The 20,169-nt window shown below is 42.8% G+C and overlaps 1 protein-coding gene across 5 annotated transcripts in view; it reads left to right on the forward strand.

The window, feature by feature from the left end:
- Window positions 1-20,169, forward strand: part of DDR2 (discoidin domain receptor tyrosine kinase 2) — a 171,658-nt gene that overhangs the window by 25,072 nt on the left and 126,417 nt on the right. For 4 of the 5 annotated variants that reach the window (XM_070467704.1, XM_070467702.1, XM_070467700.1 and 1 more), the window contains one exon: window positions 1,613-1,758. The exons of the other annotated variant lie outside the window; for it this stretch is intronic. In XM_070467704.1, coding sequence (XP_070323805.1) covers window positions 1,753-1,758 — 6 coding nt within the window. In that variant the 5' untranslated portion in view covers window positions 1,613-1,752. The remainder of the gene's footprint in view (window positions 1-1,612; window positions 1,759-20,169) is intronic. 5 annotated transcript variants of the gene reach the window in all.

Below are 20,169 nucleotides of genomic sequence, written 5' to 3' on the forward strand. Positions count from 1 at the left end.
AAAGTCTATAAGCAATAAATGCTGGAGAGGGTGTGGAGAAAAGGGAACCCTCTTACACTGTTGGTGGGCATGCAAACTAGTACTGCCGCTATGGAGAAGAGTGTGGAGATTCCTTAAAAAACTGGAAATAGAACTGCCATATGACCCAGCAATCCCACTTCTGGGCATACACAGTAAGGAAACCAGATCTGAAAGAGACACGTGCACCCCAATGTTCACCGCAGCACTGTTTATAATAGCCAGGACACGGAAGCAACCTAGATGCCCATGAGCAGACGAATGGATAAGGAAGCTGTGGTACATATACACCATGGAATATTACTCAGCCATTAAAAAGAATTCATTTGAATCAGTTCTAATGAGATGGATGAAACTGGAGCTATTATAGAGTGAAGTAAGCCAGAAAGATAAAGAACATTACAGCATACTAACACATATATATGGAATTTAGAAAGATGATAACGATAACCCTATATGCAAAACAGAAAAAGAGACACAGATGTACAGAACAGACTTTTGGACTCTGTGGGAGAAGGCGAGGGTGGGATGTTTTGAGAGAACAGCATTGAAACATGTATATTATCTATAGTGAAACAGATCACCAGCCCAGGTTGGATGCACGAGACAAGTGCTCTGGCCTGGTGCGCTGGGAAGACTCAGAGGGATTGGGTAGAGAGGGAGGTGGGAGGGGGGATCGGGATGGGGAATACATGTAAATCCATGGCTGATTCATGTCAGTGTATGACAGGACCCACTACCATATTGCAAAGTAATTGGCCTCCAACTGATAAAGATAAATGAAAAAAAAATGCAACTACCCCCAACATGTAAACAGAAAGCCCAAAGTGAAATGTACAGGACACTAAACCTTGATTTTTTAAATTAAAAACACTGTACATCCATATAGTTTTACATACATGTAGGCTGGTTCTAGAAAATTACTCAGTCAACTGATAACTAGCTGTACCTGAAGAAGGGACTAATAGTCTGAAGTGGAATATTGAGCAGTTATTCCAGGGAGCTCTGGGGGTCCCTGCAAGTTTGTGAGACCATTTTAGGGGATCCACAGAGATCAAAACTATTCTCAAAATAACATTAGGATTTGCTTTTTTTTCACTCTTATTCTCCCACAGGTGTATGGTGGAGCTTTCCAGAGGTTAAACAACTTGCGTTATTATTGTAACAAACTGAATCTAGAAGCAGATAAGAGGATCTATTTGATTAAGTTAGATATCAAAGAGATTTTAAAAATATTAAACAGTGTTAGTCTTCTCACTAAGTATTTTTTTGAAATTTTTTTGAAATCTCACTAAAATTTTTCTGAAAAATTTTTATAAAAAATTATTATATGTATTAACATACAATTATATTTTAATGAAATAAGTATAAATTTAAAATTCACAGTTTTTAATTTCTAAATTGATAAATATCAATTGTGTAACCCCTATAAACAAAATCTCTGAGGATCTGTCAAATTCCTTCAGAGCCTGGGGCCGCTGGGAGGTTTCTGTTTAATAGTGGTGGACAGACATGTCAAGCAGGAAAGAAAATGTGAATGAAGAAAAAGTTTGTAACAAAGCATTGCTTCCCCTTTTCTCCCCCTTCCTAAAAGGAGATCCACAACTGGTCGGGGGTTCAATGCTCTAGAAAGTTCCAAGGCTGTGACTTGATGCAAAGAAGCTGCAATAATTGAAGAGAAGCAGAGGCCAGCCCTTCCTGAGGATCCTGTCCCTCAGAGAATGCTCTGCACCCATGGATGTAAGTAGGGCTGGTCACTGATGCTGTGTAACCACAGGAGACTGGGGGTGACTGTGGCACCCCCCGAGCCCCTCACTTACCCTGGTCGGTGTCATGGAGACGGGCGAACCTTGGGTTCTGTCCTTGTTGTTCAGTTGCTAAGTTGTGTCTGACTCTTTTGTGACTCCATGGACTGTAGCCCACTGGACACCTCTGTTCATGGGGTTTTCCAGGCAAGAATACTGGAGTGGGTTGCCATTTCCTTCTCCAGGAGATCTTTGGACCAGGGATTGAACCCACACTTCCTACACTGGCAGGTGAATTCTTTGCCACTGAGCCACCTGGGAAGCCCTGTATCCTAGAACCTGGTGTTGAATGTCCATTTCCTCTTTGCACTTCAAGGATCCGGTTGTGGCCAACCCAGAGTAAATGTTCATCCTAGGGCATCCTGGACCCCCAGCTCTGAGTGACCCAGGATCTCTAGGTCTCCCCTGTTTTTACAGGACCCACCAGAATCTCTGGGTTTCCTGGATCAGTCTAGGTCTCTTCTAATAGTACAATTCCATTTAGAAAAAAATTAAATCAATTTCCTGCTTCCAGCAATAATTTGATGTGGTTCAGGGAAAAAAAAAAAAACTTAATAGAACTATTAAAACCAGGATAAGAGAACCAGAGCCCTACAATAAGGTCTGGGAAATTTAAAAGTACAAGAAAACCTAGCCAGGGATGCTAATTGCAGATAAGTGGGCCACTTAGCTCCTGGTCTCAAAGTAAAAAAAGAAGCATGATATACTGCAAAGCGTCATGAGGAGACCAAAAGCACTAGCACAGGTCCAGGTGGTCAGCTGTAGGTGAATTTTGGTCTGAAGGAGACTTCTCAGGTCATCTGTTAGCAGACTTAAATCCTACCAACTAAACTAGGTGTGTAGTAATTTCATGCACCTGAGACCCTCTCAGTCCATAGGTCACCAAAGGCAGAGAACATCTCCTTCATGCCTGTATCCCTAGCATCTAGTGTGGCTTCTGGCACGTGGAAGATGCTCACTGAGGACCCAGTGCCTTGACTTAGACTTACATCTAACTCGCAGCTTCTATGACACTTGTTGAATGAATGCACTATTGAGTAAATAATGTGGAGAATCCTTGGGATAAAGGATGAAGGTCAGGAGGGTAAAGTACTGTTTCCTCACATTCCCCAGGAGATTTCTTCTCACTAACAATGCTCCTGGGATTACACATTCCTTTCTGTTTATTGTCTAGGAAACTGCCCACCTTCCCCCATTATTCCTTAGCCTACTTGTGGTGACAAAATAACTTGGGTCCCTTTCCTCCCATAGATTGCCCTGAAACCAATTCCCTTCCATCCTTCATTCCTTCCTTTCCTCCTTCCAATAGATTCTTCATACTGGAGAGCTAAGTGGTCTTTAACTTGAGCCTTCATGGTGTACATTTCAGAATGAATAATCCACAGCTGCATTTAACCACTAACCAGAGGTGATTGCAGAGTTTCTGTGTTCCATTTGACTCCTCAAACATTATTTATCTGTGATTCATTCCATTTTACCTCTCAGAAGGGTAAAAGTACTCATCATTGTGGTCTTTTCTTCCCCTGCCACCCAATCTTAATGACTATTTCTAGAAATTATTATTTCAATATCCAAGATGTGCTATAAATAGCTTTGGCTTGAGCACCTTGTCTGTGTGCTTCCCCACTCTTCCCATCATAGTATTGTGCCGAGAATTATCTCAAGGACTTTGGATTCATTCAACCCTGCTGGTCTCTTCTGGTGACCAGTGCAGACTTCCTCCTTTTCTCAAAATGATGAGACTAAGTATTTCAACCTGTTTAAAGATTCAATAAGTTTCAGCTTCCTGTGTCTCCTAGTAAGAACAAGTATTTAGCATCTAAACCGGAACACTTGTGAGGGAAAAGGAGCGTTATTAATAGAAACTCTGGGTGTTTGCTCACCGACTCTTCAAAGATCTTGCATCTCTAATGAAGGCTCAGCGCAGAAGATCAACAAGTGCCTTTGGAGATAGATTCCCTGAATTCTGTTCAGTTGTCTGTATTGGGCCAAGGGGATCTGGCATAGACTTCTCAGCGCTGAGTGCCTCTAATAGGCTAGTGGAGAGCCTGTCCTCTTCTGGATGGCAGAGCTCCCGCGGGAGACAGGCGGGACTCCCACAGACCTGGGGGCCCCTGTTTGTGAGACCCAGGGGTGCCGGCCTGCCCTCCCCTCCTTCCCCGCCCCTCCACCACCGCCCCTGCACCCTTCTCCTTTTCTCCTGTTTTGACCCCCATCCTCTTGCTCTGCCTCCCCGCTCCTCCCCTGTGCCTTCTCCCTGCGGTCCTGCCTCCTCTCCCTTTGTCTCCCTCTCTTTGGCTATTTTCTGCTTCCATTTGTCACTCGCACTTTCTCCCTTTCCCTCTCTCCCAAAATGGTCCTTTCAACACTGTTGGAGGGCAGCTTGGAAGAGCACTGCTGCCAAAGTTACTTTCTCCTTTAAAGGAAAAGCTTGTATTTCCAACTGTAGCTTGACTCTCCTTCACGAGCTGCAGGCCGTCCTTTTCTCATTGAGAGTGGTCTGTTTCTCATGAGCATCTCTGATGGGAAGTCCTGGTTTCATGTGTCCTGGGGGACATGGGTGCTGAGGCATGAAGATGGCATGGGGGGTGCTGGAGGCGTGGGGTGGGTGGAAGTTGGGGCCGTGACAGGAGCAAACCCTGGAGATGCCTGCTTAGTCACAGAATGGGTTACGGTTGGGATAAATGACACTCTTTAATTGTGTTGCTGCAATAAACCTGAGGGTCGGAGATTTGGGAACCGGACTGTGCCTGGATCATTTTAGAGAAGGCAAGATCTTGGTCAGCATCTAATCAGGGAGCCACAACTATGGAGGGTGTGTGACTGCATGACAGCGGGGAGCCCGATAGACATGGAGGAGGCTAGCCCTGTACAGAGATGGGGGTGGGGTGGGGTGAGATGCGCCGGAGGTGGGCAAGTTGACTCAGACATTTCCCGATGAACCAGGCTCCAAAAACATTCTGAAAAGCAGAACCTGAGAGCAGACTGCAGTGATCTGAAAAAGAACTGGTGGGCTAGACAACATGCTCCTTTTTTTTTTTTTTTTTTCCTCATGGGATCCAAGTACTTTGCATAGTATTTTTACTTGATAAAATAATAACACTGTTTACTGAGCCACTGTGATATGTAAGCGACTCTGGAAGAGATTTGGAATGATTCAAGTATAAATGAGAAATAACCCAGCCTAAGCTGCTCATGGCTAACAACAGAGAGAAGTAACGCAGAAGAGAATTCACTGCAAGCAGGTGAGGATGTGTTGAGAGAGTGATGAAAGGTTGAAGGAAGGAGAGCAGCAATTATGGCTGGGCGGGTCAGAGGATAAATGCCTTGACTCTGGAGGGGGTGGAGCTTGGAGGCCAGGCAGACATTCGATACACAGAAAAAGGTGTGGGTCACTCATTATTGATGGAGCAGACCTAGACAACAAGGATGCAGAATGACCAGGAAACAGGGATGGAACTGAGCATGCAGGTGGAGGGGAAGAAGGAAATAGCCATCACCCAGGAGCAGAGGGTTGGGGAGGAGGAGTGGTGAAAGATAGAGTTGCAAAGGAGGGAGGTGCCAGCCTGCTCACTGGCTGGGTTGAGACATCTGGATACCATCCTTGAGATCCAGCATCTGTGTGGAACATGCTCCAGGCAGGATGGATGGCTTTGCTTTGGGAGATGCTCATTTCCGATGCCCCTCTTGCTCAGTGTGGTTGCATTTCTGAACCAGATTTTCGTTTATTTTTTTGATAGTTGCTCAGTCGTGTCCAGCTCTTTGCGAGTCCTCCTTGGAATTCTCCAGGCTAGAATACCAGAATGGTTAGCCATTCCCTTCTCCAGGGGATCTTCCCAACCCAGGGATCAAACCCAGGTCTCCCGCATTGCAGGAGGATTCTTTACCAGCTAAGCCATGAGGGAAGCCAGAGAATACTGGAGTGGGTAGCCTATCCCTTCTCCAGCGGATCTTCCTGACCCAGGAATTGAACTGGGGTCTCCTGTATTGCAGGCAGATTCTTTACCAACTGAGCTATGAGGGAAGTGAAGCAGATTTAAGGTGTCATAACAATAAGCCTTCAGGGGGAAATATCGGGGGACCTCAAAATATATATGCATGAAACACTCTGAGTTAGTGTTTTCTAAGATCTCAACCTATTGTTTTGGCTTTAGTCTTTGTAGCTTTTAAGAGTAGATTTAAGAGTTGATCAAGGGCTGCTATACAGAATCTTATTTCCATTGTTTCCATACTCTATAATTTTCTCATATTACATCAACTCTTTTATTCTGCTATTGTGGGCTGAAGGAATCATATTATGTTTCTGGCTGGAACCGTTCACTGAATTTCCTCTTGATCCCGAGCTTACTCAAAATTCCTGCTTCCTGGATTACAGAGCCCCTCATTCTTCACTTTATGATGGATAAGAAGGATTGGGGTCTTCCTGCTAGACATTCACAGCATTTGTCAGGGTTTTTCACTGATGTCTCATTGTCTTACAAAAGACATTCACACTGTCTCTTGTATTGATTACTTTTTTATGTGTATAAGGTTCCACTTGCATGCCCCCCCACCACTCCCATTCCAAAAGATTGTGAGACCCTCTTAGTCATGGTCTGAGTATCTGTCAGTTATTTTGGCTTTGGCATAATATTTAGCATAGTATTATCCATGTATTATTTTGTTTGGAGAACAAACAAAATAGAGAAACTGAGTGGATATCGGTGGGCTTGATGAAAGTGAAAGAGAGTAAAAAAGTTGGCTTAAAACTCAACATTCAGAAAACTAAGACCATGGCATCTGGTCCCATCACTTCATGACAAATAGATGGGGAAACAATGGAAATAGTGAGAGACCTTATTTTTTTGGGCTCCAAAACCACTGCAGATGGTGACTGCAGCCATGAAATTAAGACACTTGCTCCTCGGAAGAAAAGCTATGACCAACATAGACAGCATGTTAAAAAGCAGAGACATTACTTTGCCAACAAAGGTCCGTCTAGTCAAAGCCATGGGTTTTCCAGTAGTCATGTATGGATGTGAGAGTTTAACTATAAAGAAAGCTGAGTGCCAAAGAATTGATGCTTTTGAACTGTGGTGTTGGAGAAGACTCTTGAGAGTCCCTTGGACTGCAAGGAGATTCAACCAGTCCATCCTAAAGGAAATCATTCCTGAATATTCAGTGAAAGGACTGATGCTAAAGCTGAAACTCCAATACTTTGGCCACTTTATGAGAGGAACTGACTCACTGGAAAAGACCCTGATGCTGGGGAAGATTGAAGACAGGAGGAGAAGGGGGCAATGGAGGATGAGATGGTTGGATGGCATCACCATCTCGATGGACTTGAGTTTGAGTGAACTCTGGGAGTTGGTGACGGATAGGGAAGCCTGGTGTGCTGCTGTCCATGGGGTCGCAAAGAGTTGGACACGACTGAGCGACTGAACTGAACTGATTGGTGGGCTGCTGGTACCCACCAGTTCCTATGTTCTACCCCATTATTGGGTTTTGTGAAGAATCCCGAAATAGATCTTTGCTAATTAAAGCAACATCCACTGACAGCATCAGTATCACCTGGGAGCTTGTTTGAATATACAGAATTTCAGGCTTCGGAATTTGCAAGCTGATTAGATTTGAGACACATTGGTTTCCAGATATATTGTATACCGATCACCTGGAAAATGTTTAATGCTGGTTCTGATATCTTTAGAGGTTACTTAGATGATGGTAGAACAAACAGGCCTGCTTTTGTAAAGTTTTATTGAAACCTAGCTATGCTCATATATTTACATATTGCCTGTGACTTCCTTTGTGGTACCTCAGCTGAGTTGAATAGTTGCAGCAGAATTCTTATGGCCCACAAAAGCTAAAATTTTTTACTATCTGGGCCTTTTCAGAAACATGTCTGCTGACCCCCAGGGTATGAGATGAACCCTACTTCCTTAGAGGAAAGGAAAATAACAGTGATTTTTTGCCCCAGTGGCAAAATTTGCAAGCCCATCTTAATCCACCATGAAGTTGATTCATTAAATCTTAATTCCCAAGCAGGCAATGAAGATTCTTGAGCCCCAAACTGATGCAAATAATGGTACCAAGGAGTCTGCGACTTTGTAAGGTCCATTTCATATTGCCTTCCTTCAAGAAACCATTGTGATTTTATTGAGATGACACGTCTCCACAAACTGGTTCCGTTAATTGTTCAAAATGAGTCTGACTTGTCTCAAGAATTGGGAAGAGCCAAGAGGAAATTCTGAGTAGAAATATTTGGGACCAAGGAATAAAAACAACTTTTTATGGTTTGGGTAGATTCTGCATTTTTACTACTGAAATCATAGCCTTAGCCCCAGCCACCCACCCCTGGGATGCTCACTGGTAGCCAGATTCAGACGGCGGCGTGGGCTTGACGTCTTTCTTTTAATTCTCTGGGAGAATCCCGCCACCTGTCTCTTATTTGGGGTTTTTAAATTGTGAAATGGAGGCACACACAGGCTCCAAGCTTACTGCATGTGTACGCCAAGCATAGGAGGACAGAAGCAGAGGTTTGGGCTGCGAAGCAGGAAGTACAGAACTGGGGCTGCTGGCACGGAGGCATCTGCTCCGCACACCCGGTGGAGCGGCGGCCGTGGGAGGAGAGAGGCAGCCCCATGGAATGGCTTGAGGATGTGGGCGCACCGCTCTGATCTTCCAGTCTTGGAGATCCTGGCTCTCCTCCTTCCGAAACCGAATTTCAGAGGAGGTAGGCGTAGGAGAATGAGGATCCGTTTTCCTTACACAGAGTTATCTGGAGCCAAAGGGGTTTAGTGTGGGATTCTGAGGGAATCTTTGCTGTGGCAGCTGGGACTCTGGTCTTACTTATTGTAGTTTATTTCCCACTGTCTGCAAAGCCCAGGACACAACAAGAGGTTTTTGAGGCAGCGGAGTAGAAAGAAGTGGGGAGTCCTCAACTCTAGGACCTACCAACCAATTCTGAGAGGTGGTAGCAGTGAATTAGGGCGTCCAATGTTGAGAATCCCCTTACCTGTAACCAGGGAGCCTTCCTGGAATTCCCTAAGCTGCATTAGCTGGTTAGCTCAGCTGGTCAGAAGGTGGGCGTCTGGAAGCCAGAGTTACTGTTTGGACTGATATTTCAGCCATTCTCTCCATAGAGGGACGCATAATATATTCATTTATTCCTTCATTTCTTCTGTCACTCAATGAATATCCATTGAAAACCTACCATGTCACAGCATGGGGAAAAACATGAATTGGAGAGTCCGACAAACCCAAATTCAGATTCTGGTTTCCCTATCAGTGAGCCAACAACTCATTCAAGTTCTAGTTTAGTTGACATGTTTCTTCCCTTCTCACCCCCCTTCCCTGGAATCTCCGTGAATCTGTGGGTTGGGCCGAATGGTGTTATTTTTCCACGTTTGGTGTAACTTCTGCATATTCTGTTATCAGAATACCATAATTATGTATATACCATATAATTACACCATATTATTACACCATATTATGTGGAAATTATTCACTTAGGTTTCTGTCTCCTCAGGTTGTTAAGTCACTATTAGCCAAGATCTTCATGAATACATGTTCACCCTTAATTTCTGACACATGTTAGAATTTAAACATATGTCTGTTGCACCAAAAGAATATGAATTCCTTCAACATGATTTTCTCATCTGTAAAATGAAGGTGATGAGAACACACCGTGTGATTTTGTTGTGAGGGTTAAAGCACAACAAGATATTGCGTGAAGAGTTTGGGATGTTTGGGAGAGTGCTCTATAAGGATAAAGTGCCCACAAATTGTGGTTGTTCTAGTGTCTGAATTGATTGAGATTTGGTAGAAGATAAGTCCAAGAGAATTGTGAGGCTACATGGAGATGTCTTGGTCCATTTTTCCTGTGCTGGATGATTGGGGGAGGACCTGGAGACTTAGGTTTGTGAGCCACAGTTTGTGTGTATGAGTTGACGCTGGACAGTTTGTTCCTGCAAACTCTAGGTCTCCTCCTCTAGGTTATCTGCTCACAACAGTGGGTAGATGCCATGTTTATTTTTTTTATGCTTATACTTTTTATGTTTCTAAGCACTACTAAGAAAGTGAGAAAGTAGATAACTGATGTTGATGGGCACTACAAAGCCCAAATCTCTGGACCCCATGTGTCCCCATATTCCTGGCTTGTATCTGTCTTGTCTTGAGAACATGGATAGTGAGGCTATTCTATAGAGAACATGGATTGGGGGAGAAGAGAGTAAGTTCTGTTTGAAACAAGATGAGTGTGAGAGCTGGCGGTCAAATATGCAGGACTGGGGAACTGGAAAGCGATGGGAACTGAAGCCTTCTTATTTAACTTTTCATATGTCTGTTTTCAGCTCCCAGAACCAGACATAGAGCTCGTTGTATAGCTCCCATGGTGCTCAGAGCTCACTCATTAAAAAGCAGATGCTAAACATTTACTGACCCATTGCAAAATGCTGGGCCCTGCTTCCCATGTAGGTAACAAAGAACTGCTGCAAATGTTGGAGCAGAGTTGTAAGATAATATGACTTCTGCTCCAAGAAGACCTGACCTTGCTGTAGTGGATGAGAAATATTGGAAGGGAGAGGCGGTGGGGGTGGGGAGGCCCAGCAAGAGAGCAGGTGGGTAGTGAGGGAGTGAAGTAGACCTCTGCCAGAAGGGATGGAGAGGAGGAGCTCTGACTACGTGAGAGGTTAGTGACTCATCTCTCTCCATACCATTAGCACTAAAGAAGTCTCCCTGTTCTGGGAGGCGCAGTGACCGGCCTTGGGTGCCTTTGGAACGAAAGCCAGTGACTGTATCCAAGGGAAGATAATGAGAAACACACAGACTGTGAAGATCAGGAATGCACCACAAATCTTTTTGTTGCAAAACTTCACTTTCCAAAGCCCTGGGCAAGGGTGCAGAAGCCTCTTTGTGTGAACTTGGCCTCTTTACCAGGAAATGCAAGATGAAATCTCCCTTGATAAATCATAGGACGGATCATATCCAAGAATCTGAGAGCCTGGCAGAGGACCTGGGTGGGGTAGTTGATGAAGAAATGGAGGGTCATGTAGCCCTGATCAGAAGACAGGAGAAAGCAGCATTGTAAAAAATGCCCAAGGGTGGGGAGACATTAAATTTCATGTAAGCATCCCCTGCCCTATCCCCAGTCCCAGCAGTCTAACATTATGGAGAGTGTCCTTTTCTTCAAATATGAAATATTTTTGTAATTGGAGAAAAGCCAGTAAAAAGGAGAAACCACTTTCATCCAACTAAAAACTCTAGCAATTCTATATATGTAAAAATAATAATTCTGTGTATACTCCAGAATTATGTCAATTCAGTCAGATATATGAATGACCTTAAAAATGTCCGTGCTATTTGATGTAGGAGTTTAATTTTTATGAATCTGTTCTCAGTAAACATACTGAAAGGGAAAAAATATAAACACAAAAATGAAGCATTAGGTACAAAAAAGAAATAATCTAAGTGGCCATTAGGGTATGGGTAAGTGTATAGGTTTTAAACCTTTGAAATGATAGGTTTGAGAATTTTAATCGTAGGTGTTTATTGAATACCATTGAAAGGAATTTATGTCATATTAAGAAAAATTAGAAGTTATACAGTCAAATAAGAGTATGAGATCAGTTATGTAAAAATGCACAAAAAATCAAACCTTTAAAGTAAATATACTAAAAGACTAACCATGAGGAGATTATAGGGATTGTTTTTGGTTCTTCATACAATTGAAAGTTCATAAATAATTAATATGTATACATTACATCAGAAAAAGAAAAGAAGGTATGTAATTTTTTTAAAACGAAGATACTGTGAAAGTATTTGTTCTTTTCAGAGAGAATGTGTGAAAAATCTAGGTACCCTCCTCTTTCCTTCCCTGGGATTCTGAGATTATTTTTATCCTCAGGAAGATCTTTTGTGAGATTATTTTTACTCTCAGGAAGATCTTTTCCTTCCTCCTCACAGGTTAGTCTGTTTCTGGGGATAAAAAAATAGTGAATTTGCTATTTGAGCTCTGTTCCAATATGTGGTAATTCTCTGTTACCTTCCTGGGAAAAAAAAGGTATGAGACACTTTGATATGGTATTCAAGGGCTATCAGCCCCAAACCCCATCTGATCTCTCTAACTTCTCATCAGCTTCCTACATGTATTTTAATTAATTATTAATTAGTATTATTGAATTATAATTGACCTGCAATGTTATGTTATTTCTGGATTTACAACACAGTGACTTGATCTTCCTATTCATTGCAAAATGATCATCATGATAAGTCTAGTTACCACCTGTTATCCTATAAAGATGTTACAGTGTTGTTAACTATATTCCCCATGCTGTGCATTTCATCCTATGACTCATTTATTCCTACGTGTATTTTCTGCTCAAGTCAGAACCCCTCTCGGACTCCTTATTTCTTGTTCGGGTCCCCACCTTCCCACTTCTGAACCTGTACTTCTTATGGGGACATGTTCACAGAGCACGTATTAAATAGCCAAGCAGAGCAGGGACCTTGTTCAGGTGACCAGGCTGATTGCTGCGTGGTGTTTACAGACCACTGCACCTCTCTGAACCTCAGGTGGCAACCTGTGACAGGAGGGAGGGTCACAGATGGTTGCCAGGGTTACTTGCATCTCAAGAGCCTGGCAGGCCCTGTTCCCTTGTGGTCCTAGGTGTGCTCATTCGTGTATCTGCACCTCGTCTCCCACAGCGACAGCTGCCTTAAGTGCCCACGGCCCTCCTCTGCACCCGGCAGATTCTACACTTCCCAGTTCACTGGTCCTTGTCCTTCATGATATGTCCCAAGAAGTTCCAATTCACAGTGACTCTGCATACCAATCCCTTGCCACTTATATTTACTGCCTCTTATCAAACCATGGTACATGCCAAGGATATAAAATGCACTATTATTTGAAAAAATTTTAACTCCAGGGAAAGAAAACGAATTAAGTGAACTTGAGGTGAAGTTGCATACTTCTCTAAATCCTTTTTAAAGTTTTTATTTTATATTGGAGTATAGCTGACTGACAATGTTGTGTCCGTTTCAGCTGCACAACAGTGATCCAGTTATACATGCACATTTACCTGTTCTTTTTCAAATTCTTTCCTCAATTAGGTTGTTACAGAATGTTGAGCAGAGTTCCCTGTGCTATACAATAGGTCCTTGTTAGTTACCCATTTTAAATATAGCAGTGTCTACATGTCCATCAGGGTCCAATAGAGCCCAACATGTGACCCCCCACTTATATAAGGGGAGAGAGTTATTTACAATATTTAGACTATAACATTTCTGAAAATCCTTAGAAAAATTACCTATGAGCCCACAGTAAGTCTGTGTTTCTTTGTTTTGAGTCAGAGCAATTTTTTTTTTTTCACCAGCATATAAAAATGAACTTCATAGGATCCTGAACAACAACAGCAATCAGAGGGTATATCCCCCTTCTATCAACCGTTAGTCTAACCTTCAGGTCCATGTATAATTTATACCACAACCAGAGTCCTTCACTCTCTTCAAGTTTCTACAGGTACTTTGCTCCCCTCCTTCTTCCCCTCTTCCTCTGTGCTCACATGGGACAAAAATAAGAGTTTGGTTGAGATAACCAAAGATACGCTCCAATATCAAGAGCATCTTTGCCCTGTTCCAGTGCAAAAGGGCACTTTTAGAAGGAGGGGGTCAGAGTGCTCTTCTGACTTAACCTCACAAGCATAGCCACGGCAGATGGACAGTTCCCTGCTGTTTACTCTCCGCCTGTGGAGCCTTCTTCTTCCTTCTGTTTCTTATAAATAGCAGAAGAGACTGTGAACCGTTAAAGGGCAGGCATTCTGCCTTGTTCATCTTTGCAGCTTTTTTTGGAACGAAGTGTGGTGCTAAACACAGGTAGGCATTGGCATGTGTTAGTGGAACGCATGAGTGAACAAATGCAGGACAGAGAATCTGATGGTAGTAGGAGCAGTGTGAACTATGGAAAGAGTACAGGGTTATAATCAGAGCGGTGAATGTGTCCTTGCTCTGATTTACTGGTTATGTAACCTTGGGGAAGTGCCTTCCTCTCTGTGACGGTAGTTTCCCCAGCTGTTGAAAAGGTGTGATGTGTGTGTGTGTGTGTGTGTGTGTGTGTGTGTGTGTTGGTTACTGATGGAAAATGTGTACTGTAAGGAGAGTATATACATGTGGCACATTGTTGCAACTCAATAGCAGGCACTTTTGTAGCACTGTTTTTCCTCAAATATTTTAAAATTAAAAAACCTCAAAATCATTCAGGAAACACAACCCATAATCCCATCATTTAAGAATGATACGAAGTGAGAAGTAAAATTTCCCTTCTCAGCCATTTCTTTTAATTCCCCAGAGATAGCTACTTTCTGTAACATTTAAGGTCTGATGCTCATCCTTCCTGATACTTTTCCAAAGTTGCATAGGCATATCTTTATGCACAGCAAAGTGAATTAGCTATACATATACACATATCCCTTCTTTGTTGGATTTCTTTCCCATCACCTCTTTTGAAATATTCTCAGGATGGCATTGAAATGGTGAAGAAAGCTTAGGTTGCAGAAATGTAGTGGAAAAATTACAAAGGATGTCTCAACAATCTCAACAATGATACTATCCCACCATCACCCCACCCTACCCCAGGGAAGTATCTAGAAAGGGCCTGTAGGCATCTGGTTAGGATTGGCCTTAATTGACATCTTCCTCCACTATCTGCTGGAAATATCCAGCATGTTATTAAAATTCACAGATGCACTCAATTTTTAGAGTCACTGGAGACCAAGAATTATTTCACAGGCATCAACACTGTCGTGGTGCTGACAGGAAGGAGAACAATTCAGCCCGGAAAAATGCAAACTGATGGATACAGTGGGAAAAGGCTTAGGGAAACAGGGCTGGAGACAGGGTGAAGCAGGGAGGCCTTTAAAACTTTAAAAGGGCACTAAAACCTCAGTGATAAAGAGAAATAATACTTCAATGTGATATTGCAATACAGCAGCAGTGGAGCTCCAAGCTCATCTTTGTCATGTAAAAGCTTTGGTTAAGCACATGAATGTTAGACATATCAGACATTAGGCCATGATTTATGGAAAAAAATACCTCTGAAAAAAAGAATAAGTAGATTTAACTGTTTCTATTTGCTTCCTGGGGTTGAATTAACAAATTGCCAGAAACTGGCTGGCTTACAGCAACAGAAATTTATTATTGCATCCTTGATGCACTGTTAATGCATTAATAATGCATCGTTCCGGAGGCTAGAAGTTCTGGCCAAGAAGGTGTCAGCAGAGCCATGCCCCATCTAAGGGCTGTAGGGAGCCATCCTCCTGGCCTCCTCTAGCTCCTGGTGCCTCCTGCATTATCTTCTTCCCAGTGTGTGTCTATGCCTCTGTGTCTGAATCTCCTCTCCGTGCTCTTATAAAGACACTAGTCATTGGATGACGCCCTCATCTAGTATAACCTCAATTTAACTTGATAACATCTGCGAAGATTCTATTTCCAAATAAGGCCGTGTTTATAGGTACTAGGAGTTAGGACTTCCTCCTGGGGTGACACAATTTGACCTACGACACTATTAATTAACAGTGGTGGGTTTGGTTTAACATAGATGCAGCAGAAGCATATTTTCTGTTTGTAGGAATCTGGCAGCCAAGGCATGGGCCAACATCTGCCATGATTTAAATACCTAAGAAAATATTTAAGGATATACAGTTTGGTTTCTTTGGGGGTACATATGCTCTAACTTCTGCTAGTGGATGTGGTGACCAACGGGTGCAGGATTTTTAAGGGTAGTCCTGATTTCAGATATTCAAATGATGATGATTGGAAAATCTTTTTGCTCAATTTTATCTTTCTGTTGTTGATTTTTAAATTTTCTCCATAAAAGCAATTTTCTAATTTATTATGGGTATAACTGAATGTGATAACTTTTAGAGAGTTTCTTCACATAAATGCATAAACTAGGGGGAAAAAAATCTTCTGTCAGACCTAGCATTATGACTTTTTATTCATGAAATATGATTATGCCTCTGAGACCTGCCAGAAGAGGATGAAACCATGGGGTTCATTGGATATCATTTGAATTTTAAGTTGAGATAGATGTGCAAGGGAACCAAGTCTGTTTTCTCTCATGTTTCAGACACATCAAAGCCAAGTTCTGAAACATAAATGTGGCATAGTCCTTTAGTGAACATTGTTACTAACATCCTATAAAGTGTAGGAACAATCATAAAGTATAGGAACAAACATAAAAGTGTAGGAACAATCCGTTGTATAGCAATAATATTTAATAATATTAGCTATTTTGATTATTGGATCACTAATCCATATTATATAATCACTAAATGTACCAATAAATTAACAGTTCAATAATAATAGCTAATGTTTGAGTGCTTATTACATACCAGGCACAGGGATAGATCCCTTTAAGAGCATTATTTCACTTCTAATGCAGTAATTCTTTCTTAAGAATGAGATTCTGTTTACTTGGGTTTGAAATGTCCTACATATTTTTTCTGCTTTTGGTTGAGGACCACTAGCCCATTTGGAGATAGTTCTGTACATAGGCTGTTTTCTGTATGAGTACATTTGACCTGAACACGCAGGAAGCATGGTCAGCAAATTGTGCTGGCACCAGTGAAGGAGCAAGTCAGATAGAAACCAGTTGTCATGAACATCTGCATTGTTGATACATTCATTACACTATTAAAGAACTTTTTAAGAGCTTGGAAAGAGATGGCTTTTTTCAAAAAGGCTAAAGTTCTCCCTGCAATCTTGTTTGTAGAAGTAATTGATTTGCTTTGTAAGCATTTTTTATAGTATAAAGATAAAATCAAATTTATTTTAATTCAGTTTATCCCTCACTATAAACTAAGAAGAGTAGAAACTAAATAAATATATAATTTTAGAAAATGTCTGAAGAATGAAGTCCCAGAATGTGAACGAAGAGACTAAAGGCGTTTGTGGACTTTCCATTCCTGTTGAAAATTTAAATTTGTTTAAATGCTTGACATTTCATGATTATCTTGAGGCAGGAGAAGGGGCTGAAATAAAGATTCTGAAATCTGAGGTTCAGACATGAATTCTCTGGGTAGATCTTGGAAGGGAGTGTTCTATAACCTTGATAGGAAAAAAAATCCTCTATTTTTCTAAACTCTAACCAAAATGTAACATTTCTTCCAATTAGTAGAAATTAATAGTATTTTTCTGTCACATAATTTTATCAGCTATCTCAAAATATTATAAATACTCATCACCCCTTTGAAACTATAGTGTTATTAGATCATTGACTAGATCTTATTATTTAATGGATTAATAAGATCTATTATTCTACTATACATTTTAAAATATTTTGATAACCATATTTCAAATATTTTATAACTAGTACCATTAGTTTTGTTTCTAATCCTATGCTCTTTATTTTATGCATTAAACATTATTCCTGGAAAACACTCAGAAGCTTCACCAGACTGCGTAATGATCCAGGGCACAAAAAAAGGTTAGGATCTCCTAGGTTGGAGGAAGCCCATTGTCCTTCTCAATTTTGATTCTGTGAGTGTATGAGGGCTTGGGTGTGATGCTGTAATAGGAATGTGTGTGTGTGTGTGACGGTGGGGTGTGGCCTTGTAGATGGCTCATGGGTCAAGAGGAATGAAGTGAAATAGCTGTAAAGTTTTCCACTGTGTGATTCCTTACTGAAGATGCCACTTTGCAGTCCGCCTTCACCCAGGGTATCATGCAGGCAGCAAAATGTATGCTGACTTGGAGCGGAGAGGCAGGCCTCTGAGCTGCACTTGACTGCTTTCTGAATGTGTGGCCTTAAGCTCAGTGGTGAACCCTTCTGTATCTTGTCTGTGAAGGAGTTGAATCTCCTCTCGCCTCATGCAATTGATCACAGAAAAAGAGAGAATGGAAGACTTCTGTGTAAACTCTAAGACACCCAAGGAGCGTAGGGGAGTCCTACTGGCAGAGAGCTCGTCTGGGTGCCGATCTAGTGTGACCCTGAAGCCGAGCACTGTGGACCAGCCACAAGGAGCCGGAGGCAGCTCTGCCTGGATGCTGGCCTGGGATGGCTGAGGACAGAGGTAATCTAGTGGGAAATTTCAAGAGGCTTGTGGTAGGCTGACTGATCCCCCCCCAAAGTTGTCCATGTCCTAATTCCTGGAATCTGTGGATTTGTTACCTTATGTGATAAAAGGGATTTTGCAGATATGATTAATTAAGGTTAAGGACCTTGAAATGGAGACGTTTTGCTGGATTATCTGGGTGGACCTGATGTAGTCACAAGGGTCCTTGAAAGAGGGACTCAGGAAGATCAGAGTAAAAGAGAGGAGATGTAAAGACAGAAGCAGGGGCCAGAGAGGAGAGGATGGTATGCTGCTGACCACAGGCCCAGGAATGCAGACAGCCTGGGGATGCTGGAAAGGGCAAGAAAACAGACTCTCCCCTAGAGCCTCCAGAAGGAAGACAGCTCTGCCAATACATCAACCTTAGGACCTCTGACCTCAGGATAATCAATTCATCTTGTTCTGAGCCACTAAGTTTGTGATACTCTGTTAGAGCAGCAATATAGGGCCACTGGGCCTTTAGGCTTGGCAGAGTGCTTCAGGCTTCTACAGGGTCCTTGCCATAGTATTGGTGTTTACTGTGATCGTTCGACATTCTTCTCTTGCTATACCTGTGTTTCTTTAGGCTGGTGAGGATACACATTGAACTACTAAAACAGCAAATAATAATAATAATAATAATAATAATAATAATAATAATAAAGCTTCTGACTGCATCCTCAATTAGAGAACCACCAGCTGTTTCTCTTTTCATGGCATTAAAATCTCCTCCAACAGCTCCAGGGATGCTTAGCAGATTTTCCCCTGTGGCTCAGGAGCGGAGCCATCTCATCTACCCTGAAACAGCTCCGTTTTGCTTCTCTTCCTTCCCCACTCCCATTCTGGCTCCTGGAGGGTCCAGCGCCAGACAGCGGGGGAACGAGGCTGCTGCCACCTCTGCCACTGCTGTGTCCCCATAGCCACACCCCCAACCCAGGGAGTCCTTCGTGAATGCCCACCCCTGGGAGTGGCACCAAAGCCACGCTGGGATGGCTCCGCTGTCCCCCCACCTGCCAGGTCTCGCCAAACCCTGAACCTCTTGATGCTTTGATCCAGGTTTTCACTGAAAAGGAGGAATCATTTTCATCCCACTTCAAAGCCAGGATCCAGTCTGTGGGTGTTTTCAAGGCTTCAACAGTATAGCTAATATCCACTGGAATACTTTTGGTGATATTGACTGAGTTCAGCATTAATGCCCACTCTGACTTTAGTTGCTTTAACCCAAAGTGCAAATTTCCCTGAGCTTCTTCTGTCATCTGCTGATGCTCAAAGGCTTGCCTGGTCTGGAAGGGAAAGTGGTTCCTCTCTGATTTGCCAGAAGTGAGTGGTTATGTTAGCTGAGGAGCCAGCACACTAATTTCAGTGATTTGATCCTGGTACAAGTTCCATGGGGCCAGAGGGTGGGATGGTGCTTTTTGCTTTGGCCTGGGTACACATTTGATGCTTGTTACGGCGGTTGAAATGCTGGATTTGATATTGTATCCGTGTGCCAGGAGGTTCACAGTGAGTGAGGGGTGTGGTCTGTTAGGGGAGAGTGGCCGTGGCTTGGCCCCTCACACCCTATGGCGCACACACATGTTCTGTGACACGTGAAGACTCTGCGTGGGGGCCGACCTCCTGACACTGTGGGCAGTGGTCTCCGCGAGGGGAGGGGAGGCGGTGGAGTGTGGCAGAAGCGGCACCGGACTGGAATGAGTTTCCACTGCTTGCTGACGCCTACTACTTCCCATCTGTGAGCTTTCTTCAGTCCTCTGCTCATTCCTTCATGACTCGGGCCATAATGATTTCGTGCCAGGCTATGCACTTTTAGAACTGAGTAGTGAACAAGGCGGATGCTACCCCTGTGCTTTTTTTTTTTTAATTGGAGGATAATTGCTTTACACTGTTGTGATGGTCTCTGCCATACATCAACGAGATGGTCATAATTATACATATATATCTCTGGAGTCTCCCTCTCTGCTCCAGTTCCACCCCTGGGCTCTGCGACAATCCCTGTGCTTTTAGATCTCACTGGATCTTACTGTGGATTGCAGCTGCAATGAGTAACAACGATCCTATCCTTAGCACTCGCTCAGGGTTATCTTGTCCCAAGCATGTGGGTTATGATGGAAGAAGCAGGGAGTTAGTGGAGGTTGAGGTCAGGGGAGACGCTAGTAGGAGATGATTAATTATCGACGCTTGTACTACTTTGGACTCACGTCCTTTCTCTGACCCTCTTTTCCTCTCTGTGTCTTCTCTCTTGGCTTCCTTGAGCCACCCTCCCGGCTTGTCTCCTCTCT

Source organism: Odocoileus virginianus, chromosome 5, assembly GCF_023699985.2.
Source record: "Odocoileus virginianus isolate 20LAN1187 ecotype Illinois chromosome 5, Ovbor_1.2, whole genome shotgun sequence".
Taxonomy (NCBI): domain Eukaryota; kingdom Metazoa; phylum Chordata; class Mammalia; order Artiodactyla; family Cervidae; genus Odocoileus; species Odocoileus virginianus.